Consider the following 25,093-nt stretch of genomic DNA (forward strand, 5'->3'; position numbering starts at 1 on the left):
ACTACAACTAACTACTACGTAATCTCAAGATCTCAATTATCTTCAGAGCGACCTAACAACTAAAATTTTTCATTCAATCCGAGAAACTTCACGAACTTCTGGCCACCCCGTTGTATGGAAGCCGAAAAGTAAACAAAAAAGTTCAAATAATTCCCAAGCTTGGCGGCTAATTTTACATACAATCATAATAGCTAGTCTATAGAATGTTTATTTGGGCCTATATGAGACTACCATTTCTGGAATGGGGTCCAGACATCAACAACTTGGTTCTGTTCATCTAAAATAAAGTAGAAGTCAAACTGGCCCATCACGATACAGGCGTGCTGTGGTAATATTGCGACTTTAGAACCTAAGGGTAATAACTCTTGTTGTTCCCCCTTTGCATCGTACTTTTTCAAGATACCGTGTTCTTGTGAGACTCTATCTACATACCATTCAATATTTGGCCTCGTATCTTGCATTATACTACTTAGATCACGACATAGACCAAACCCTTTGTACGCTGAAGTTTCACGGGTCAAAGACATTACACCTGTATCCGTCAAGATTTCCATTCTTGATTCATATGAGGAAACAACCGTACCCAATACGGTGCCTGCGATATCGTCTAATTCAACACATTTTGTCGACACTTGTTGTAAGTCATACAAACAATAGTTACCGCAGTGGATCTCCAATGCACTTATCAATTCTTCTTTAATATATTCTATTAAAGCTCCATCTTCCAGTATTTGAAGGGAGTTTGAAGTTGGAGTGGCTCCCACGGAAAGTACTAATCCAGAGGGTTCTAACCCCGGCTCGATTGATAACGCTATTTTGGCAGCAGTATTGACTGCAACAATTTCCTCCTTTAAGAAATTGGCAGCTTCCTTCACAGAACGAGCTGAATAGCTATGTCCACAATGTGCATAAAACCCATAACAGTTTGCTATTTTTTGGATATCTGGAGAGAATAATCTTTTTAGAAGGTTTAAGAAATCTTTATTATCGGTAGGAATACCAGCACGATGTGTTCCCATATCGATTTTAACAAAAATTGACCATTTACTGTTGCTTGAAGGAGGTCCAAATCTGCGTAGGTTCTCAAGATGCTCAATATTGTCTACGAAAACCCTCAAATAATTGACCCTTTTTGAAAGATGTGATAGTTCTCGAATGTAACTAGGAACACATGCAGGTAGACTGAATGCAATATCTTTCACATAATCAAGATTCATTACTTCTTGGTAATCTAAAATCCCTTTCGCTTCCTTAATTGTGGAAACTAAAATAGAATTAGAACCTTTGCTGGAAGCAACACCATGTCCCAGTTGTTTAAAAGTACCTTGAGCTGTTTTGTGAGTCTTGACATGTGCTCGGAAAGAGATATGTTTTCCAACATTATCTTCTAACTTATGGATACTATTCAACATATTCCGACAATTGGATTTGAACTTTTTCTCATTAATAACAAAGCATGGTGTTGGTAAATTGTCGATTGTTGTCCCCTTATACTTTGAGAGGAGATCTGTCATTTTCGCTTCTGGCTTAAGATACAATGACTAGGAAAGAAATTAGGATTAGATATTAGAATGTTGAAGGTCAAGAACGGATAAAAAAACTAGTTCTCCCTGCATTCCCGATTAAATATATCGTAAAAGCGTCAGATCTATCTTCTGCTAATCTTTGCATTGTACGTATTGAAACTGACTGATAACGTTGCGGTATTTGAAGTTTCCGACTGGGCGAGGGACAGTTAGTAGGTAACCTCGACAATACACCAACAAAACAATGCGATAGTTTTCTCGAGCGTTCAATCGATCTAATAATTTATATATATATAGAGAACTGAATTATTCCATTGAAGGGACAATAAAATATGTGCACCGTTTCTTTGATATATATATAGCTTTTCAAGTGGTTACGTCATTATAAATTTAGATTTCGAAAAGTTTTAAAATAAGTTATAGCGAACCATTTAACGGTTTATTATACCGACTACATAACAACTCGTAAACATATTTATTGTAACCTAATTAGTTGGCTTATATAGACCAATACTGAATAAATTCTGAAGATCAATAACATTTAAATTTTTTATTCACTTTACATCATGCATTTCCTCTGAAATATTTAGCTCTTAAATTGTTGAAAAAGGGCTTTTGTCATGTAAAACTAAATAAAACTCTAAGGTGGGTAAATAGTTAGGTATTTACCTATTATAAACAATACCAAGGTCCAAGGGCCTAAGTATAGAGTATTATTAGCTGAATACAAGTTGTATCATGAGCATATATAATATGGAACACATTAAAGGGTATTATCTTCGTACATATGTGACACGCCGAGCTCGACCATCCTTCAGAACTACTAATAATAACTTTGCAACCGAGCTACTTCAGATATCGTACAAATCTTAGAACCATTTAGGTATTCACCTTATCACCTTATTATCCTATCTGCTTATTATATAAATAACTAGACAGAAACTAGACCTATATGTATTACACCTGAAAGTATTAATAGATAACCCTGAACTATCAATAAGAAGTAAATTACATCCAACACAAATAGTAACTCTATAACAGTCTCCTTTCTCAATTGGTTCTAGGTTTCTATGCTCACCGTCAACTACGAAATATATATTGCATTATTGGTAAATCGTCCTCCTTTCTGGAGTTAGCATTACAATGGATATATTCTATTTATTAACAGTATCTATTTTCAAATTGTTTTATTAATAAAGTCCCTTAGGAGCAATGAGACACGGAGAACCAACCAAGCAACATCTAGATGACTTATATTATTAAGTCTCTTACGTTGGCACTTCCTTATTCTCCTTTGCTACAGTAGTTGCTGTCACGTTTTTTGCGGCAATATCTTTGTCGATTGCCTGGATTTCTTGACTAAATTTCTTCTTCAAAACTTTTAATCCTTTAGAAATTTCCACACAGTCTAAACACCTTACCATCAATCTTATATCGTTCACCAAAACAACTGTCTTATATATCGATTTAATAATATAATCCACTGGTGGCAATGAGTTTCGACTAGCTAAATTCTCCAAAGTTAGCATACTGAAATCATTTTCAGGTTCTTCTCCTCTAAACGCTTTACTGCCTAAACTTGACCCGTATCTCGCAAATGTACCATAATTTTTCTTGGGACTTTGAATATTTGTATTATTATTTGTCTTGAATAAGGGATCAATGGAATCATCATGGTCTTCTCCCTTTTTAACCTTTCTTCTCATTTTATTCAAAGACAACATTGCTAATCCGGAGTCGTAATCATCTGAATCAGATCGTGTTTCTTTGGGAAAGTTATCTTTTAGTTGGTTACTCTCCCTAGAAATAGTCTCTTTCTCACCTGAGTTCATTTCACTATCTTTAGTAGAATCAATCTTTGGTCCTTTATTTTCTGTGGAACTTTCCTGCTCAGTAGCGTCGTCATAATCGCTACTACTACTGCTACTACTGCTGGTTGTGCTTAAGGAAATGTCGTCAGTGATATTCAAATAGTCAGGTATATTTGACTTTGGGTCTACTGCGCTCTCTTTTCTGAACCCCCCAGATAGGGGACCAATATTCGTATTAAATTCTGGAAACGACGTAGGATCAATTTCTTTACTTAGACTGGATTTATTTTTTGGTCTTTGAGCGTAACCAGAGACGGACTGTCTACCAGGCTGTATATTTAATGACGGAGGAAACCCTAGCGAACCAACAGAATTATGACTATCCCTTGGACCTCCAGCGAATGCTGTAGGTACGTAATTTATAGAACTACTGATCCCGCTATCTCTATTCATAATTTTATCCAAATAATCAGCGGCATTGCTTTCGAAAGTACTTGTAGAATGGGTTCTAGATGCGTTTCTTACCAGATCAATGTCAAAATATCCATTATCTAAATTTTCTAAACATCTTTTCAGCCTTAACAGCTCTTTAAAATTTTCATTTTTCCTAAGGAATAGTTTCGTTTTCTCAGAGTTCCCTTCACAGTATATAAGAACTTTATTTTCAAACGTTTCTTTCAAGGCTTTACAAGTAACTGCCAAATTTTCTTCTTTCCTACCCACTATTGAATATAGTACTTCCGCCACCAAATTATAAAGTAATGGAAACTCATAAATTTTGGCCATTACCAACAAATCCAAAACAACTGGTGCGAGCATCCATTTATTGTTGACTTGACCAGTATAGAAGAATTCAGCAAATGCTCTTACAGTAGCTGTTGGCCATGGCATATACAACGATCTCGGAGTCAATAAAGGTTCAACTTCTAAGGTAACATTAGATGATCTGCTATTTAAGCTGTCTGTACATGATGTGACAGATAATCTTCCTCTTTCATCTGTAATTGAATTTCTTGATGTATCAATAGACTTGGAACCACTGCCAAACCTTGGAGGAAAGAATGAAGATTTTCTTTGTGAGGAAGAATCTCTCTCATCCTCATTTTCTTCATCTAACAATTGTCTATCTATGGAAGCATCTAGACTATCTGATGGACGAACTAGATCTGGTGTACTTGCACGTCTAAGAGAATTTCTTCTTGTTGGGAAATTACTGTTTCTAAAGTAGTCTCCGATTGAATTATTACGTCTGCCATTAGGCAATTTGCTTTCATGACCGGGAATTGGTGGTAATGGATCTATTGGAATACTTGCTTGAGGCGGTAAATTAATATTTAGGACGCCAAGGACAGGAGATTCGGTAAAACTTCCTGCCCTGCTTTGATTCATAGGATTACCCATTCTATCCGAAGAAGAACTAACATAAGAAATAGAACTACGTGTACTTGTAGGTACTCTCAGTGGTGATTGTTGTGGAACTGTTGAACTGTTTCTTCTCTCTATGTAAGATAATGTAGGGTGTGATGAACGACGATGGGCGTCTGATGATAAAACTTTCAACATATCTCTATCAGGGATACCTAGAAGTGATGATCTCCTCTTTTGTGGATTGGCTTCATAATCATTTGAAGAGTATCCTTGAGTTCTTAGCTGGGCTGAGCTCGTTCCGTTTTTTTCTTGGAAAGGAACTCTAAAAACCATACCACCAGATGAACTTGTTGTAGACCCAGTAGTTGCTTGTGAGTAACGTGATTCGGTAGTTGGATTTTTGGTCAATGCATATGAGGATATGGGATCATCGTCCTCCTCCTTTCGATAATAATTTCGGGGTTCCTCCGCTGTGGTTTCTGTAGTTGAGGTACCCTTGGAAGGTGTCTCACCTTTAGATATATGTGATGGTTCGGAAGTTCCGGTATTCTTGGTACCCGCGGTTCCAAGATTGTTTGTTGTTGGCCCTAAAATACTTGATTTCCTTGTATATGGCCATTGAACCGATGAACGGTTAAAATAATTCTCTAAGGATCCAGAAGAAGATAATCTTGATTCTGTTTGGAAATCTTTCGAGCCTGATTTTGAATTCCTTGATGAGATCTTAATTAGAGTTGACTGGTTGCCAGTAGTTTCGTAGTCTGCACATACCTGGGCATAACTTCGGGATAGAAGCATATCAAAATAACGACCCCATCTTCTTCTAAGTAGATATAAAGGTATACCTATCGAGTCCCCTTCAGAAGTAATAAATTCAAAATCGGATAAAGGTTTCCCAAAAATCTCTAAAGCATCTTTCCCTAAAACCATAGCATAGGGTGGAAAGACTGACTTTATTATGTTTTTATCTAAAGGAGGAGCAATATAATGAATATAGCTTTCGAATTGAGAAGTGGCACTAAATGTAAAACTTAACTTTCTGAAAGGTTGATCATCATCGTTAAACTCTGTCGTTTCATTCTCTTTGGTTGATGAGGGTAAGGGCGTTGCCAATAGATTTCGCAAACCGGGCTGCAATGCTTTATTATAAACGTTGATAATTGGAAGACCAAAAGTGGACAAGTAATCAAATCTCTGAACTGTCGGTGAACAGGAATCGTCATTCTTTGTCCCCAACATTATGGCTTGATGATGTGATTTCCAGACGAAAATCTTCCAAAATCGATGGGTATATTCGTCACAGTCAGGACAATAGATCCCTAGTCTAGTCCATTTACCTGATGGTATATCGTAAACAAAACAATAAAAATCCAATGCGTTAGTTCCGGAATAAAATCCACCTATAATAATACTATATCCAAAATAATCCCCCGTGGGATATTGTAAATTAAATGGCCGTTTGAGTAGAGAACCTGTTTGTGCTTCATTGTAATCCATTCGTATACCCTTTGCCTCTGTAATCAATGGTAAAATGACAATAGGGGAGCTAAAGTTTTCTGTTCCAGACGAATCTATTGTTCCCTGTCCCTCAAGATTGTCTTCGGTATCAGAGGTGACATTCTGGAAATTCGGTGAATAATATGCTAGTGCAGGTATCTTTGCCTCGTTATTATCGACCAGAACAGTGAAATTTACATCATCATTTAAGGAAACATCTACACCATCAATGTTCGAACGAACGTCTAATGGATCTTTCGGAATACTATCGGATTGCCAGCAATTCTGAGTTATATTGAAGATATCAATTTTATGAATGGGTTGATCCAGGTTGTTTAAGCCACCGACGATAACTAGTTTAGTATCTCTTTTATCATTGTTTTCATTTTTAACATGCATGGTATGATTGAATCTCCTTGCTATTCTAGGATCTTTACTCAATAATATCCATGTCTTTGTTCTTAAATCCAATTTCCATAATTCATTTGTTGCAATAAGTTCATATCCATTCTGTGGAGAAACAATTAAGCCACCAAATATATATAAACATGATTTGGAATAGCAAATTGAATGAAACAATCGTTCTTTCAATTGTGATTCTATAATAATATGCGTACTACCTACTTCACTATAAGTTTCATTTCCATCATTGTCATCGTCGTCTACGTCATTTGTATCATTATTATTGTCATTATTATCATTATCACTTTTTATGTTTTTTTGAATATTATTGCCGTTATCATTAGAATCGTCGTTATTGTTGTTATTACTTTCATTATCATCTACTTTTTGAAGGGTAGTCTCTACTCTATACCAAGTTCTTGATATGAGATCAAGGAAGAAGGTCTCTGAACTAATCCATTGATTCAAATTTTCAAAAGAAATCCCATTATTTTTCTCCTTTGAGAAATACAAAATGAGTTCCTTTTGTAATTGTAAAGAATTAATCTGACCCTCTAAATTCAAAGGAATCGTTAGCCCACCATGAACGAATATATTTGATCTTGCTAAGATTGTAGCTGCACCAGTACGGCATTCTAAAGATATTCTTTTCTTTGTTGGTTCATCTAGTAATTTCTGATTTGAAGTCAGTGTTGGTAATTGCAGAGGATAACATGTGCATGTTGATGGTTGAAGCAAGGGCATGCTTTTAAAAATATCGATGTATGTTGCTTTTGTTCTACACTGTTACGTATTTCTTGTTTCCTTTGAAGGGGCCGCGTTACTGTCCTTTGTTATATACGCCTATGATTCAAAGAGAATAGACCTTCTTTTTGTACGGAAGAAAAAGTAATATGGATTTAGAATATACCTTTAATAATTCTTGATGTTACTTTTTCTTTAACGATTGCTGGTATGTTCTTAAGTCTGGTTGTATAGATCATAGACCTCTATGTAGATAAAAATCATAGATAACCATAGTTAAAGATCAAAAACTACATGAATTTCAACATTCTTGGACGGCGGCGACTCCGATCCGTCCACACATACACATATAGAGAGGGAGAGGGAGAAAGGAAAACCATCTTCTTGCTTAATAATGATTAGCCCACAAGCCTCGTAAACGACACAGCCATGGATATATAATGACAGACATTCTCTCAATGTCGATATATATAACAGCTCTTTATGATCAATTGAATGAATAAAAAGTGGCAGAACAATATGGCTGTCTATACATACGTTTTATATAGTCTATATATTAATCACTCCAAGCCTTTCTCTATAGCATTGTAGATAACCATCCAAATCCTAGAAAACATAGTCCTAGAGGGAATATTTGAACAGCATCCTTACATTTAGTAACCAACGTAATAGCTGTAACAGACCATTTCAGACATACTGCCAAAAATAAAAGTTTCAGAATGGTCAATACTCTAATTATCCATGTATTATAATTGGCTTTCAAAAATAGAGGCAAGATGACTTGTGAAAGAAACGCATTGATCACTTGCGGGAAAAGACAGTACCCTGATAACGAAATGTATGAAATTAACGATATATTATCATACGGTTTTGTTAATCTTAAATGTAAAGCCATCACCAATAATATGAACCAACATGAGACGAAAATACTTGAGAATAAGGACTTTGCATGTGATACACAAAGAGAATAAAGTATAATAAAAGTCAATGGTGCCCAAAGATCACTATGACCTGATATATCAACATTACTTTCAATGGAATTGCCCGGTTCAGAGGTTGGTAATAAAGTTCTCGTAGGGAAATGTGGGTAAACCACTTGCTTTAACCTTGAATTTATCTCAGATACATCTCTCTTCAATGTCGTTAATACTGATTCATCTAGAGTCCCTCTCTTTATGGGATCAGATGGAGAGGCAAAAGGATTTGCAGTGCCGTTAGCATTAGCAATAGACGATGGACTTGGTCCAGTGCTACCATGATTAGTTGTTGTATCTGGTTCAATTACATCCGGCTCAATGATGGAATCCTCTGCTGCCATCTTTATTACGATTTAAATATTATTTCAAATGTTTGGCTGAATGGTCCCCTTATCTTTATATCTGGCTGACTCTATCTTTTGCCCCTAAACTTATTAATGTAGTCAAGGCTACGTATTCCTAAAAACGTGTAAATAACAGAGTTCTTTGTTCATATCCCTGAAAAAACTGATAAAATCTCTGTGTAGCGTTAATCTCGAAAAGGAAAGCTTATGTACATCTACGCATTAAGCAAAACAATGACCGGAAGAAGCAGCTGACGCAAATCAGGTAGAATAGACTCCATTGTCTGATCCCTTCCAAAATAATAAATCATTGACAAGATTATTATAAAAATTATATCATTACTTTATAAAAGTAGTAAAAAAATCAAAAAATACATACATATATAATAACATTCGTAACTTAGCAGATTTTGTTGTTTATCTTGTGGTTGGCAACTACTTTAAAGAGGATCAACTTAAGTCCTTCTGCATCCTTATCTCCAATTATTGTTTTATCAGGGTTGCTATAATTTTAGAATCTTGCGATCTATATTGTGTTGGGTTTTCTTCTGAAATTTATTATAATCTCACCTTGCGATTTCCAATACAAAGTCCTAACTGTACTCAAAGTCATATCATTGTCTAAAACCTGGTCTCTACAGAGCAATTCCAACCATATACTCGGATCTTGTTTAGCTTTCATTTCGGGGGTTTTCCCATCAAATCGATCAATTACATAAAGTTTTATCTTTTTCACTTTGATCATCCCTGGAGCAATTAGTTTAGCATTCGCGTCCGAAACTTTTGGTAGATCCGTACTGGCTAGGGTTTGCTCTTTACTTTTTCCAAACTTTAACCTATAATGGAATTGAGTATCGTTAGAGTTTCCTTTGCTGTCAGTAGATGTACCGTTTAAAGCTTCTTCACGATTACCAACCCATGGAGCTATAATAAAGTTAACCTTTGGTTGTTCAATTTCAACAATCTTAACATTTTTGAATAATGTCTTTGCAAACCAATAAGGTAGATTCCTTTCAAACTGTTCAAATATTTGACGCTTTCTAATTCCAGTGCCATATTCATCATGTTCGAACTCATCTTCTTCCAATAATACGTCGTCCTTGAAAACTCTTGACGAATCTACAAGCGCACTATCACCTAAATCAGAGCTATGATCTTTTGAATCATTGGCTCTGTCGTCGTCATAGTTGGTGCTACTGTTGCCTTCTCCAATCTTATGTTTATGAGGAGATCTTGAAGGAGGTAAATATGTTGAGAACAAAACTCTTCCTCCACAGGATCCATCGTTCCAACAATGAACTAGTATCAGAGACCCAGATTTTACTTGAATTAATGGACATGTGAGATCCTTTTCAATTTTTGATTCTAGACTTTTCTTCGATAATATTTTTAATGATGAACTATTACTATTGTTATACTCCTGAATATAGGCATTATGAATTTCATCCAATAAATCAGACATGAAATCCTCCTTCTTTCCAGCATTTGTGACAGCTATTGAAGACATCATTGGTGAGTTTATACTTGAAATTGAATTCATCCTTGAAGATTCTTCGTTTCTCAATTTCTCTAAGTTCGTATTGATTGGCCCCAATGCGAAATTGCTGACATTCTTATCAACACCATTTTCAGTTGAACTCTCTTGGTTCCACAACAATGGCTCAGTAGAAACATCTTTACTATTCTCTGAAGTGACAAATCCGCCATCAATATCAGACATATTTTCCTCAGGTGTATTCACGCCAATGAGGTTTTGCTTGGAATTGTTCTCTCTAAATGATTTGAATCTTCTAGATAACATATTATAATGACTACTGCTTGCTGATCTATCCATTGGAGAGGGCTGAACTATATCGAGAGGATCAACTGATTCAAGCGGATTCGTTGTAAGTGGAGGTGCCGAACCTGGAGGTTTCAATAAAAATTGATCTGTATTTGATATAGAAATATCCATACCTTTATTTTCCAGATTCCGTACTAGGGGAGTTCCTGGTACTGAGGCAAATGAGGAATCGTAACTATCAGCCAAGTTGGATGCTGAAGAGTTCAATTTTGAAAATACATTGTTTCTGTGCTTACCTATGGAATTTTTACTATTTTTCGCTGTATCCTTCTGATGGTGATGGATGCTTTTCTTTTTTGTAAGGATCCTCTTTCTTACTATTTCATCCTTTTGAGCCTCATAATTTAGAAATTCATTGAATAATGAGTTGATAACAATTTTTCCCAGGTTATATCGTTGTTCCGCATTTATTTCAATGTCATTAATTATTTCGTATTTTTCTAAAGCTGAACCATAAATTTCTGTGCTCAAGAATTTTTCATTGATCTTGACAAATAAAACACCCACTTTAACGGAGACTGTACACCAATGTGATAAAATTTCTTTGGAGGTGAATCGAATCACTATATCATCAAATGATCCCTCATTGGATGGAAACGTATTTAACAACTCACAAGAGACGATATCCCATCTTTGAACTTCACCTTTGGTATTTTCTGTTATCACATGTCTTCTGTTAGTTAACAATGAACTTCTTGTCAACGCAAAACCGCCTTTATTTATCGTCAATTTATTTACCCGTAGATTCAAAGAGTTCAAATTTGAGTCATCACAAAATGAAAAAAGTAAAGTATCTTGATCAATAAATTTCATGTCCAATACCCCACCATGTACCTTTTTCTTCTTCTTTTGATCGGTTGAAGATTGCTCACCGTTAGATTCTATATTCTTAGTGATTGTCTTACCATTTGTATCAGATCGTTTGTACTGTCCTGGATTAAAATAAGAAGTAAATTTCACCTCTTTATGATAAACGTTCAATATATCGTCATTCTGAATTAAATCAAAGTCTAACTTAGAGATTCTTCCCATTGAATCACCTATAACTATATCATATAATGAGGAACCTTCAATACACCAAATTGAACAATCCCATTTCCATGATCCGATTCTTGTTGGTTTATAAACATTTTCTGCATTTACGTTTCGTACAGAAGGTACCAGATCCCATAAGTTAATTATACCATCGGATGCAGTTGTAAGCAATTTTGTCGAATTTTCTAGTAATTTAATTACTTTAATATTTGTAGAATGAACGTGTTTCAATCTCTTGACTTCAATTTTATCTTGACATGAATACAATACGATATTCCCATCTGCATCGCCAACGACCAGATCAAATGGTAGATTAGAAGTATCGTTTTGAACGGATACCATTGTATAAATAGACCCTGTATCATCTTGTGTATTTGCATTATCAAAAACGTGAATTAATGAGATTTCAGAGAATTCAAATCCGAATAATTTCCATATTTTAATTTTCTTGTCCAGACCAGCAGTGGCGAACCAAAATTCTGAATCATCATTGGACATAGATAATAGTGGCACGATACATTTAATATAATCATCATGACTACCAACAATTTTCATATTCCATGAATCAGGGTCTCCATTATAGAAAATCTCAAATAAAACAATTGAAAAATCATGACTAACACTAATGAATTTTGTAGTTCCAGGAATTCTTACCAAATCAGTAACCCAGTCACTATGAACTTGTAACCTTTTCTTTGTTTTCCCTTGTTCTTTATCATTAGCATTTATGATAATGGAACCATCTCTACCACCTGTGAGGAATAAATTCAAATCAGGACATGTATAAATTTTACTAATTGGTAAAATATGGGAGTTTTTATGTTCTGTATCGGTTTGTGGAGAGATTAGACCATAACTTACAGTCAATTGCTTCATTTTTTTTTCTACGTGAGGTTTTCGTACGTGATATTTCTTCTCCCCTTTAACGTTGTACTCTAGAATAGTGAGAAGCCTGTTGAAAATTCAAAAGATCAAATGAATGTAGGTAGAGATATGAATTAATGACTGATGAAGGTTTAAATATTCCGGACTTCTTTTGATTTCTTTTGTGTTCGGAAGAATATGAATATAGCCCTTGTGGTTTTTTACTACCATTCGATTATGTCTTTGTTCCTATTGTATTATTCCTCTTTCTCTCCTCTGTATTTTCCCCGTACAGAATGTTTTCCATACGCGATATAATTTTTCAACAAGAAACAAACACGACAAAATGATCCCAAACGATTAAAATGGATCAGATTTGGAACATATATCTACGACAACTAGAACTAGTTTAGTAATTGAAGGATTATTCTATCGATTGGAACTTTTCAATGGATCAACAGAAACAAACTGAACGCCTGAAAGCCGAGCTTTGGTGCGCTGTGGATAAACAAGTGAAGGAACTTGTACCGTCATTAAATGTTAAAGGGAATATCACGTATAGTCCTAAGTTCATTAATGCCCTAATGTCGTTAACTTATTTACAATTGACAGATATTGGTACTGATTTAGAATTGTTTGCTAATCATGCGGGCAGGGGAACCATTACGCGGGACGATTTAATGTTATTATTAAGGAAGACACCATTACTACAAGAAATGGTGTCAAACTTGAATATGAACTCGTTGGAACAATAGTTCGATAAACGAGTGTTTCAGTTATGAACTAACAAATCAAAAATCAAATAAAAAAGAAGGGACTTTTTGGCATATTAAAACGGAGGCATATACATATAAGTAGAGATTTATAAATGAAAATGTATCTCGCATATAAAAAAAAAAATTTACTGAGGCGATGAAATGAATGCGGGATTAGCAACTTTTTATAACGATATTAGTTAAAGAAGCATTAAACTTAAGTTCACTCATTAATATGAATGATCTCGTTAACCTTTAATGCCGTTGGATTGACAGCTTCTGTCGTGCCTGCCTGGATCACTGTGATAGGCAGTTGGAATAATTTTCTACCAACGAAACCCGAAACTTGTCTAACATCAAATCTAGTTCCTTCATTAGATCCGATAATGGAAACTGATTTAGTTACTTGAGTAAACACATCAGAAATACATTTCAAGTCATGAGGTTTCAAATCTTGAGATTCTTGACCAGTTAGAATCAAAGTTCCATTTTTCCTTGAGACTACCAAACAATCAATTATCATACTCTCAATTGCATCCTTTCCGGTTTGGAATTCATTACAATCAACAACAATACTGTGAACACCTTCTCCATCAGTGGCATCCATAGTCTGGAATACCCAATCTTCTTCACCAGTTAGAAATAGTTCACCACCAGCTTCTAGAAATTTCTCTTTCAAATCATCTGTATTGGCAACATGGTTACTCAGGACATCATGAAATAATACCAAGGCAACTCTTAACCCTCTTAGGGCAGCCAAGCGGACTCCAACTAGTGCAGAGGTGATATTATCAACGTTGTCAGTTAAGGCAGGGATTAGAACCCATTTGCCCGGTCTCAATTGAGAACGAGGTTGATTGAGAGCATGATTCCAACCAATAGCGTTAACATTCAACACAGTTAATAATTTAACTAAATAATCGTGATTATGTGATAATGAGATTGAATTGAAGGGGATTCTGAATAGAACATTTGTTGTATTAGTAAAATTAAAATTCTCATCAAGCTTCAATTTCAAATTATTGATCGATAAAATGATTAAATCATTTATTTCCCAAATGGGATGAACACCAATTCTCTTAGAGATGATTCTTGCGATAGTGTATCTGTTATTTATGTAAATTATTTTGATTTTTAATTGGTAGTGTGTTTCTGGATAGGTATCAATTTCATTTAATGATAATGTTGATATATTTTGTGATCCACTACTGTTTTGAATGTCATTATATCTTGGAAGTAATTCTGAGGATTTTGTCATTTGTTTCAGATTTTTGAACTTTAGTTTCCGTATTATGAAATTTTTCAAATTTGTTATTAAGAGAAGAATTACTAGTAGTATTACTGAAATTAAGTAAAGAATCATTATAAAATTTATTGTTGGAAAGGTTTTTGGGAGTTCGCTATTTAAATTAAATGGTTCGGGGTAAAGTTGCGATAGAGCTGTTGCCTATAAAATTGAGGAAACAGAATGAGCTGATGAGTTTTTACCTAATCTTCAACTAATAGGAACGAAAAAGCGTCAGGCAATGGAAATAATTGGCACACATTTAGGTGGGGTAAAAAACATCGAGGATTTATAGGTTGATGCTTATATAATCTTTTTTTTTTTTTTTTTAATTCCCTTTGGAACCTTGACAACTGCGGATTAATAAAACACTTAAAAATCTTCAAAGAATTGGGTGCGTCTCGGTCACTATGGCAACGGGGCGGACGAATATCCGATTGTTTGATAATGCGGCGCAAAGAAATAATTACCCCCGGCTGGTATCAATCTACCGCGTTTACCTTAAAAGATATCTAATAGAGAACAAAAATATATTACATATCATAGGAAATCAGATAAATTAACTAGTGGTGTAACTAAAAATAATTGGATTAACAATAAACTAACTATATTGCTGGCCAGATAGACCAAAATGTGACATCAATTTTGAATAGTGACTTTGTCTTGTTTGGATAAGATGTGTCTTTTCTAGATTGTGACTGGGTAATTTAATGTGGGATTCCTAAGTCGTATGGCATACACCTAGAGGATATCCCTAAAGACTAACTCTGGGAGGGGAAATTTATAATCCCGGAAGAAGTTGGATAAGAATGGTCTTCTAAAATTTCTCATAGAGCCCCTTCATTTCTTCAAATGCTCGATCGATAAACAAGAAAGAAAGTATTTCTTAACCAAACAACTTACGTACGTTGATGTTCAAAATGCATTGTATAATTTCAAATTCTCTCCTACAACCCTAACCCCTAATCCATCCGTTACTTACGAAATGTGTTGTCATCGTTCGAAATCGTACAGATATACATATGTAAGGAAGTCAGCACCGTCCCGACGACAATGACACTTTAACAGTCTCCTATTCTGCTTAACACACTCGCGGCCGAAACTTCCTCGTCCGCTTTCACCCCTCGCCCCTACCTCTACCTCTACCTCTACCTCTATGGCTGACACTACGTGCCCCACGGGGATTCCTTGTTTTGTGGTTCCTGATTCCCTTTCTATTTACATTCTGCATTTTCAATTCAATTTATGTCATAAAGAACTATGCAATTCATTGTAAGTGTATGGAGGGATCCAGTAAGATATTAAATTATTTTGTCAAAAAACGACAGAATTTATGGGACTTCCCTTTTCACTTGAAAGGAGCTATTTTACAATTTATAAAACTTTATATAAATCATCATTCCCACTTCCTTATGGTGACACCGTATTTTGTTACTTTTTCGTCCAATCGATACTGTTCGTTCCAATAAGACAAGAAAGTATTCCTTTTATATCACTCTTATATATTCAATTCTGTAAATTCTGTACAAACCTATTCAAAGAATATCACATCAAACAAGAACTATCGAATAATAATTAATATAATTCACATCAATAACTAGAACACGTCCGAAGATAAAAGACTACCAAAAAAATGGCTACTGAAGATACAAGTTCATCTACTTCAGCCTTCGTTACATCACTAATAATCTATGGGATAATCGCACTAATATTCATCTGGTTATTCCTCACCTTGAGACCAAGAAATAGAAGAACCTACGAACCGAGAACTTTAACAGATATACAAACAATAAAAGAAGAAGAAAGAACGGATGAGGTACCTTCAGGTTATTTCCAATGGGTTCCATTCTTATTAGGGAAACCACATTCATTTTTAATTCAACATACTTCATTAGATGGTTATTTATTCTTACGTTATATTGGAATATTCGCAACAACTTCTTTATTACTATGTTTTATTTTATTCCCAATATTATTACCAGTCAATGCTACCAATGGTAACAATTTAAAAGGTTTTGAATTATTATCCTTTGCAAACGTTACCAATAAAAACAGATTTTTCGCTCATGTCTTCTTATCATGGATTGTTTTCGGTTTAATCACTTATATCATCTATAAAGAACTTTATTACTACATCATATTAAGACAAGCAGTTCAAACTTCTCCATTGTATGATGGGCTACTTTCTTCAAGAACAGTCATGATCACCGAATTAGATCCTTCCATTGCTCAAGAAGGTGAATTGGAGAAGAGATTTTCAAAAGCGGTTAATATAAATTTCGCCCATGATTTGTCTCATTTGGAAAAACACATCAATGAAAGAAGGAAAGTTTCCATGAAATTGGAATCTTCTTTAAATAAAGTCATTGATAAAGCAGTAAAACGATACTACAAATATAACGAAAAAAAGCCAGAAAAATTATTTGGTCCAGATAATAATAAACCGCAGGCAAATTTAGAAACATATGTTCCTTATTATAGCAGACCTTCTCACCGGATAAATACAAGATTCCCATTCTTCCCTTTTGGTGAAAAAGTTGATACAATCCATCATTGTACTGAGGAATTGGCTCAATTGAATGATAAAGTTCATACGCAACAGAGAAAATGGGATAAAAATGAAAAATTACCAGCAGCTTTCATTCAATTCGATACTCAGTTAGAAGCTCAAGAATGTTTCCAATCCATTGAAGGTTTGCTAGGTCCCAAATCATTTGGAAGAAAATTAATTAATTCTGTTCCAGAAGATATTAATTGGTCAAATATGAAGTTATCATCTGCTGAAAGAAAATCTAAAAGAATTTTAGCGAATTCTTTAATGGTTGCATTAATCATATTCTGGGCTATCCCAGTCGCAGTGGTAGGTTGTATTTCAAATATAAATTTCTTAACTGAAAAAGTACCATTCTTAAAATTCATCAACAATTTACCTAATTTTTTGATGGGATTAATCACTGGTATTTTACCAACTTTAATGTTAGCAGTCTTAATGTCTTTATTACCACCATTCATCAAAATGGCAGGTACTTTAAGTGGCTGTTTGACCAAACTGGAGACTGATCAATATTGCCAAAAATGGTATTATGCATTCCAAGTTATTCAAGTATTTATTGTGACTACATTGGCTTCTTCCGCTTCTGCAACTGTAGAGGCAATCATAAGAGATCCGAGTTCAGCAATGACTTTATTAGCAAATAATTTACCAAAGGCATCCAATTTCTACATTGCATATTTCCTATTACAAGGACTAACAGTGCCATCAGGATCGTTACTACAGGCTCTTAACTTAGTATTACAAAATACAATGGGAAGGATTTTAGATTCTACTCCAAGACAAAAATGGAAACGTTATAACACATTATCTAAACCTGATATGGGGGTAATTTATCCAACGATGGAAATACTAGTCTGTATCTATATCTCATATTCAATTATCGCCCCATTACTTCTAGTCTTCAGTACCATCGCTTTATTCCTAATGTACATTGCATACTTGTACAACTTGAATTTTGTTCTTGGATTCTCACCAGATTTTAGAGGTAGAAACTATCCTCGTGCCCTCTTCCAAGTCTTTGTGGGTATTTACTTATCAGAAGTTTGTCTTGTTGGTTTATTCATAATGGCAAAGACATGGGGACCTTTGGTTTTAGAATGCTTCTGGATAGTCGTTACTGCTTTGGCTCATATTTATATGAAAAGAAAATTCCTACCATTAATTGACGCAGTTCCATTAAGTGTTATCCATTACGCCAGAGGTGAACCAAATTATCACTACCCAAGCGAAGATTTAGGATTGAAAGAAGTTCAAGATATTGGAAAAGTTGCAAAGGAAAAAGTTGATGCTGGAGAATTTACTGGTGTCATTAGACCTGCTACACATGCTGATTTAAAGAGAGCTAATTTATTACGCGATGATGATCAAGAGGAGAGCTCCTCTACAAAATCTAGTACCTCCTCGGATCCAAATGCAACAATGAAAAATTATAATCCATCTGAGTATACAAGTGGTAGTTCATCTAAAAAAATGAGTGTTGGCGGTAATGACACATTGAAATTACAAAATACCTCTACGTTCGTTGAAGATGAGGAAGGTAAATTCAGAAAGTACCATTATGATGATGTAAAAGGTTTGAAGGATTTGAATAGGGGGAATAATGATCGCTCAGCTCCGGATGGAGTGCTGGCCGTTGCAGATTACGGTAACATGTATGGGGATGTTGGTGCAGTGAAAAATGCTCCTGAAGCATTCCCTCCAAATATAACGGAAGATGTTTCCTTCTTTGGTAGAATTAGAAATTTCTTTAATCCAAAGAATAGTTACCCATTTGAAAAAGTTAGAACTAGATTACCTCACGTTTACAACACTACAGTGGAGTATGATCAAGAATATTTGACCTCAGCGTATACAGATCCGATTGTCAATGAAAAAGATCCAATTATTTGGATATGCAAGGACCCAATGGGTGTTTCTAAACAACAAATTGAAGAAGCCGAAGATAGCGGTGCTAAAATAAGCCATGATTTCGCAGAATATAATGAGAAAGGTAAATCAACATTTACTTTTAACCCACCAGATTATGAACCTCCTGTGAAAAAGTAGTACATAACAAACGTATTCTTTGCCTCCCCCCAAGATCACGTTAAAAGAAAAGTAGTATTGTATAATCGAGTTAGTTTTTTTAATACCAGATTAAAAATAATAATAATAATGTTTAAATATCACTCTATCGTCTTAAATAAAAACGTACCATTCAAAAACACGTATCTTTTTATCGAACACAATTTGTTTTGCAAACATGAATCATGTTAATGTTAATCTTAAGGTTCGCGTCAAGTTTTCGTAACGTTATTTATCGGTATAAAATTGGGTGTCGCGATTATCAAATAATTCGAGACGGAGAGATGGATTAGTTAAGGGTTGCACATGCTACGTAATAGATACTTTCTATACATAACCATTAAATACAATATTATATACTTGTTTTTGATACTAGATTAGTTTACCACAATATTAGAAATACCCATATGTGCGAGCAAACACCAATGGAAGAAAAATTGCCCGAAGTGTCTTGGCCAACTGGTAAGCAATATTATATTGATAATGGGTTTGGGCTTGTAGCCGTCAATCCGAAAGCTTTGACACCTTATTTCCTTTTGAAAGCCTTCCCAAAAGCTAGGATTATTAGTAATACTAGAGATTATATTTTTCCGAGAGAAATTGGTTTAGAGTTCGACGAATTAAGAAGAGTATTGGCTGGTAACATTGCAATTTCATTCAAAGTAAGTGATAGATACTTAAAGTATCAAAGCCAAAAATTCGACTCTAATAATGCGGAACCTGTTACCATCAATGATGCACAGGTTGGAGGCCAAAAAATTTATGCTTTTTACGATAAAGGAAAATACAATGAATTCAATCTAGCTAGCGTAACTCCAAAAGATATCCTAGATGGAGAACCGATAGTAATGTCTATCCTTAATTGTAAGGTCGTCGACTCTTCAAAGATAGCACCTCATCGTGTTTTGTCAAATCCTGACTTTGCCACTCTTAAAAACGAATTGGAATCCCCAGCACCAACCTTAATCAAATTAACCAAAAAGTATCTAGAAGCTCAAGTAAAGATACCTGAAGTGAACAATATTGGTGAATCATCGTATCCAAACGCTTTGACACCTAATCACCTTTTGAAAACATTCTCAACTGGTAGGATTATTAGCAATACTAGAGAAACAGGATCAGTACCAAAAGAAATTGATCAGTTCGTAAAGCTTACGATTCCAGATGGTAAATCTATAGCCGCTTTTCCCTTAGAAGATGTGTCCATCGAAAAAATTTTAGATGTAATACCCAAAACCATAATGCTGCGAAACTATCCGAACGTGACTATGAGAAGCCAGAATGTTTATTCTGATCCTTTACCAGGATTTCAGGAGGTACGTATGTTACTCGCAGACAAGGCACCGAAGGAAATAGTCCTTTCTGCTAATTACTTGAAGCAAGAGGAAAAAACATTCAATGCAAGTTTACGTACTCCAGATATCATAATTTATCTAGGGGAACCTGCGCCACTCAAGGATATAAAGTTGAACACGTTATCACCAACTAAATGTCTAGAGCTTTTCCCAACTACTTTTCATTTAAGGACGAACAATGACACGTCCTTTCGTACATCAGCAGAGCTCACTCCAAATCCAGGTTATGACTTTCAAGATGTGAAGAAACTTTTTGCAAAACAAGGGGAGCACGTTGTGGCCTTAACCAAATGTTATCTGGAACAACAAAGTGCTCTTAATGAGGTCGAGAAACACGGCTCGTCTTTGAACTCCAGCAATAGTGGTTTCTACTTTATCCAAGGAAAAGCTCCTGCTATGTTCTGTTCATCAGATAAACTTGATCCAAGTTATTTGATGTCTCTTTCTGAAGAACTCATCGAAATCAGCAATTGTACCGGTAGCACACAGGCTAACTCATTATTCCGATACAATGTGACGCAAGATTTTGAAACTGTCCTACAGGAACTACTAAGTAAGAATTCGGTCACATTCGTATTATCAAAATCTTACTTATTAAAGCAAGCAACTAGGCTAGATAAAAATTGGAACGATATGCAGTATATCCAAACGGAGAACACCCATATATATATTTCAATGAAAGATGAAAGATTAGGGGCATACCCGGCTCGGAAAGCAACACCAGCTCTTCTCTTGGGTTTCTTTACTGAAATTTTTATTACTAATTCCTACCCAGACAAAGACAAAGAATTCACTAAATACCTTGCTGATGACTTTAATGATTTTAGTGTCGTGAAGAATATCTTATTAGAAGACAGATTTATTTCTTTTCAAATTTCCAGACAGTTCCTCAAAAACTGTTGTAAAAAGTCCATATCTAGTGAAGTCAAAGGAACAAAGGATTGCACTGCAGTTTCCTCAGTCAATAGCTCAAGTAACTACAACGAGGGCATCCAAGTGACAGACAATTCTATTGCTAAGAGGCAAATATTATTGAGTGAAGCAGCAATTGTACAATTAAATGCAACTATCCAAAAAACGATTAACTATATATCTAAAGGAGATGAAAAAGAAAGGGAAAGGTCTAGCTCAAAGAAAGTAAGTCTTTTCAACACAGAGTTGGAAACAGATGACGAAACACATGATTTCATATCTACTTTAAAAACAAGTGAAGACCTCAAAAAGGTTGTAAATGGGTACCCCAAATTTAAAGAATGGAGATATATAGGCGGAAAAGACGAATCCGAAATAGATGAACGATTTAGTAGTAAAGATAATATGATAGCACAAGTATCGATAAATCATGAACTGGAAAATATCAAAAAACCTGAGGAGTTCCTTAATAGTACAGCCTTAGAGGTAACTATGGAAAGAAGGTACAAAGATATAAAATTCACTTTGACAAACCGCGGGAAGTCTGATCTTCCTGGAAACTCAAAATTTGTCGTTCAATATTCCATTGAACACCATGGCGTTGCACACGTTGCTGACGTCACGTTAGATATGGGACCTCATAAACTTCTCATAGGAAGTAAGAAACATCTGCTCTGGTCTCCGCCTTGCCCAATACATAATGGTATTGTCGTTGATGTGGTCGAACTTTCGACTGAAGATGGTTTTGTATTTTATAGCGGTAAAGTACATGACAATAATTTTGAGTTGTCAACTCCAGCTCTCTCCTATGAGCACTTAGAGGTTAATGAACAGTATTATAATAGCTTAGAGAAAAGAAAACAGGTGAACTTGTTAGTAAGAGCAATGTATCAGAGGAATCTATTTCCATTGATACTTCAACAAGACAAACTTGGGAGGAATATGATCTGCTAAGTGAAAGTGACAATTAAGAATACAGTAAAATAATAAGTTACGTACCATAAATGAATAGTACTACGTAATCTTTATTTTAATCTAATTTCGTTTCTAAACGGTGTTTTTGCTAGTAAAAAAGTTAGGATATAATATACATATTATAACTGTTCAGAGTTGAATTTTAAAGCTATACTCAAATATATACCAAGTATGTGTCCAGTTTTCCAGAAAAAGTGCTCAAATATTTCTAGGTTTTTTTATGTTGTGTGAGATTGGATACCTTTGTGTCTTCAATATTAACAAAGTACAGTCCATCCTTCTTTAAAAGCCGGGCTTTTTCAAGAAAATGAAATTGATGCCAGAGTTGTTTTTTTCTAGCGTGAGCTCGAAAACTATACGATAACAATAACTTCTCCACCTCTGTCTGATAGCTCTACTATTCACTATTCTAAACCGATCCTACTGGATAGCTGCTGTATGACACATGTTGTTGCTTAGTGTTCATATAGTATATAGAGTGTATTCATAAGAATTAAGTTCATTACTGTCGCTCCTTAAGGGGCTACAAAACGAAACTAAAAATGTGAGTATTTTCGCTGGTATCGCCTTCTCTTTTCCCGATGCATCAAAATTTATGCCAAATGTGACACATTAATAAGGTGTGTCAAATCCTGGCGGATGCGTTTGCATGGACATTCGATTAATACATCAGGACATATCTCAGTTAAAGTAGGAGAGAGGAGAGTATAATTTCCATAGCATTAAAGATGTACACAATTGTATGAAGTTGTTACTAAAATTGGAGGACGCCAACGAATACTTTTTGGAGTGTCAAACTTATATAAGTAGCGATGGAATGATCATTCTTTAAAGTTTTCCTGGAATGTTGATTTTACTTGCTAACGTTGTTATTGTCAATAACACTTTTTGTATTGTGAAAGGAATCAATTGATTCAAACTGGCAAGATTTGAAAATCCCATCTAATACCTCCAGCATGTATTCCTTAAATAAGCTTACGACATTAACTTACAAAAACGTTACTGTTAATGCTAGTATCACAACGGAAGATTTTACCGAGCAAGAATTTAATCATGTGTTATTAAAGTGTTTTGGTTTAGTAGATGCTGTTCAGTCTAAGGATATTCAATGGCTAAGTGATCATGCTGAATGTGGAAAAATTGCCACAGCACATGATTTGGAGAAGCTACGTGTTGCTTTCGATCATGGTTTCATTACCATATCGGTATATGACAAACCTGTTGAAGGTACCTCTTCCTTAGAACCAGAAGAGTATGTCTCAGTTGATAAATATCCTCAAGAAGAGAAGAACTTGGAACTAGAGCAACAAGATGATGTTGTTGGGATACTAGATGATAAGGGAGTGAAGGAAATGGTCATAGTTCCAGATAATTCGAATTGTCAAATTGAATCTAATGAAACCAAAGAAATGGAACATGACCTCTTGGAAGACATTATTTCCAAAATGAATGTATTAACAAAAGTCATAAAAGGGAAACAAACTTCTAAAGATAGCGAGCTAACAGAGGAAACTTCTTCTATTACTTTGCCACTTACGTCCGATATCGATAAAGGTATGTATGATTTCTTTAAAACGAAGTGCAGTAGAGAAGCATTGAAGGATATCTACCAGATATATGAAAGGTATAAACCTTTGGAAGCTCTTGAGCTCCCTTCTATGTTAAAGGTTAGTGTAAAGCATTTTCCTGAGAAAAGAGAGATACGTTTTCTTATTACCAACTGTGGAACTACCCCATTGAAGGAGGACTGTCGTTTGAGGTACTGGAATGATGAAGCTTTAGGAGCAGGAGACTCATTGAGAGTATCATTACGCAAAATCGAGCCTGGATGTCCGGTGGTTTCTGTAGGACGTTACTCAAAGAAGAGGAGATATTTTGACAATCCTGGGAAAATCTATATGGCGATTAGACTTTCCGGCAGTGATTTAATCTGGCGAGCTGACGGCTCAGAAAACGAAGTTGTCTTTTACAACTTTACGAAAAAGGCGGGAACCGTTCCTTCTCACGGTATTTTTTAATGGTTTGCCAGTATAAGGTTTCCTTTGGGTTTGACACAATAAAAAGAATTTATCTAATTACGTATCCTCTAACCACTCGGAAAACAGTAAAATTTCGAATTATGTTACTATGTTTTATTTTTAGTATTTTGGAAGTACTGTCTTTTTTGTCATGACCTTTCTTGGATCCCTCAGTGTGAGTAAGAAATCAAGACGTGGAAAAGCTTACTGCGGCTGAGAGTCGCCAAAAGCATTATTGGATCTGTGTTCCCAAATGCTACGTTATTACTAAATAGCGTTTTTAATATATACTCTTATTTATGTGTATATTTTGTAGATAGACAATCTATAAAGAAGATATTAGCTGTCACGGTATTAGACTTATTAAACAGCTGGGCTTTATGGTGGGCTTAAATCAAATGAATTAGAGTCTTTGATCCCCGGGACTAAATACTTTAGAAACTTTAAAATATCTGTCCTCATTAAGTCTTGGAGTATAATTGTGTCTGGACCAAAGAAAAGCTACTATTTTTCCTTATTACCTGACAAGGAACACTACCATTTGAAGTACTGGAATGAAGTAGCATATGAAATTACGACTTATTGTAAGTACAAATTCCTGCCACCTGGCCACCAGGGTATTGGGGAAGATTATGGTAGGGTGTCCAAAAGGAAGGTTTTTTTGATTGAGGTAGGAGGTTGGAAATGACAACTTAGTCATAGTCTTGTCAACATGATCTGACTTGGAGAGATCAATAATGGACTGAAATGGTGTAATTTAATGG

At 35.1% G+C, this 25,093-nt stretch overlaps 9 protein-coding genes across 9 annotated transcripts; 4 read left to right on the top strand and 5 right to left on the bottom strand.

The window, feature by feature from the left end:
• Nucleotides 1-227: 227 nt before the first annotated feature.
• Nucleotides 228-1,514, bottom strand: DSD1 (D-serine ammonia-lyase DSD1; the record flags this gene model as incomplete). Its single annotated transcript, XM_003668503.1, has 1 exon — nt 228-1,514. The coding sequence occupies one exon, from the start codon at nt 1,512-1,514 to the stop codon at nt 228-230; it is 1,287 nt and encodes a 428-aa protein (XP_003668551.1).
• A 1,280-nt stretch (nt 1,515-2,794) lies between these two features.
• MDS3 (Mds3p) lies at nt 2,795-7,348 on the bottom strand (the record flags this gene model as incomplete). The annotated part of the gene is made up of 1 exon (XM_003668504.1): nt 2,795-7,348. The coding sequence occupies one exon, from the start codon at nt 7,346-7,348 to the stop codon at nt 2,795-2,797; it is 4,554 nt and encodes a 1,517-aa protein (XP_003668552.1).
• A 577-nt stretch (nt 7,349-7,925) lies between these two features.
• On the bottom strand, nt 7,926-8,666 carry YIP4 (Yip4p; the record flags this gene model as incomplete). Its single annotated transcript, XM_003668505.1, has 1 exon — nt 7,926-8,666. One exon carries the CDS (start codon nt 8,664-8,666, stop codon nt 7,926-7,928), a length of 741 nt encoding a protein of 246 aa, XP_003668553.1.
• Nucleotides 8,667-9,195: 529 nt separating this feature from the next.
• DUF1 (Duf1p) lies at nt 9,196-12,423 on the bottom strand (the record flags this gene model as incomplete). The annotated part of the gene is made up of 1 exon (XM_003668506.1): nt 9,196-12,423. The coding sequence occupies one exon, from the start codon at nt 12,421-12,423 to the stop codon at nt 9,196-9,198; it is 3,228 nt and encodes a 1,075-aa protein (XP_003668554.1).
• A 437-nt stretch (nt 12,424-12,860) lies between these two features.
• MHF1 (Mhf1p) lies at nt 12,861-13,166 on the top strand (the record flags this gene model as incomplete). The annotated part of the gene is made up of 1 exon (XM_003668507.1): nt 12,861-13,166. The coding sequence occupies one exon, from the start codon at nt 12,861-12,863 to the stop codon at nt 13,164-13,166; it is 306 nt and encodes a 101-aa protein (XP_003668555.1).
• Nucleotides 13,167-13,389: 223 nt separating this feature from the next.
• On the bottom strand, nt 13,390-14,529 carry ADH1 (alcohol dehydrogenase ADH1; the record flags this gene model as incomplete). The annotated part of the gene is made up of 1 exon (XM_003668508.1): nt 13,390-14,529. The coding sequence occupies one exon, from the start codon at nt 14,527-14,529 to the stop codon at nt 13,390-13,392; it is 1,140 nt and encodes a 379-aa protein (XP_003668556.1).
• Nucleotides 14,530-16,084: 1,555 nt separating this feature from the next.
• PHM7 (Phm7p) lies at nt 16,085-19,051 on the top strand (the record flags this gene model as incomplete). Its single annotated transcript, XM_003668509.1, has 1 exon — nt 16,085-19,051. The coding sequence occupies one exon, from the start codon at nt 16,085-16,087 to the stop codon at nt 19,049-19,051; it is 2,967 nt and encodes a 988-aa protein (XP_003668557.1).
• Nucleotides 19,052-19,476: 425 nt separating this feature from the next.
• On the top strand, nt 19,477-22,290 carry NDAI0B02800 (uncharacterized protein; the record flags this gene model as incomplete). The annotated part of the gene is made up of 1 exon (XM_003668510.1): nt 19,477-22,290. The coding sequence occupies one exon, from the start codon at nt 19,477-19,479 to the stop codon at nt 22,288-22,290; it is 2,814 nt and encodes a 937-aa protein (XP_003668558.1).
• A 977-nt stretch (nt 22,291-23,267) lies between these two features.
• NDAI0B02810 (uncharacterized protein) lies at nt 23,268-24,329 on the top strand (the record flags this gene model as incomplete). The annotated part of the gene is made up of 1 exon (XM_003668511.1): nt 23,268-24,329. The coding sequence occupies one exon, from the start codon at nt 23,268-23,270 to the stop codon at nt 24,327-24,329; it is 1,062 nt and encodes a 353-aa protein (XP_003668559.1).
• Between the last annotated feature and the right edge of the window lie 764 nt (nt 24,330-25,093).

Source organism: Naumovozyma dairenensis, chromosome 2, assembly GCF_000227115.2.
Source record: "Naumovozyma dairenensis CBS 421 chromosome 2, complete genome".
NCBI lineage: Eukaryota > Fungi > Ascomycota > Saccharomycetes > Saccharomycetales > Saccharomycetaceae > Naumovozyma > Naumovozyma dairenensis.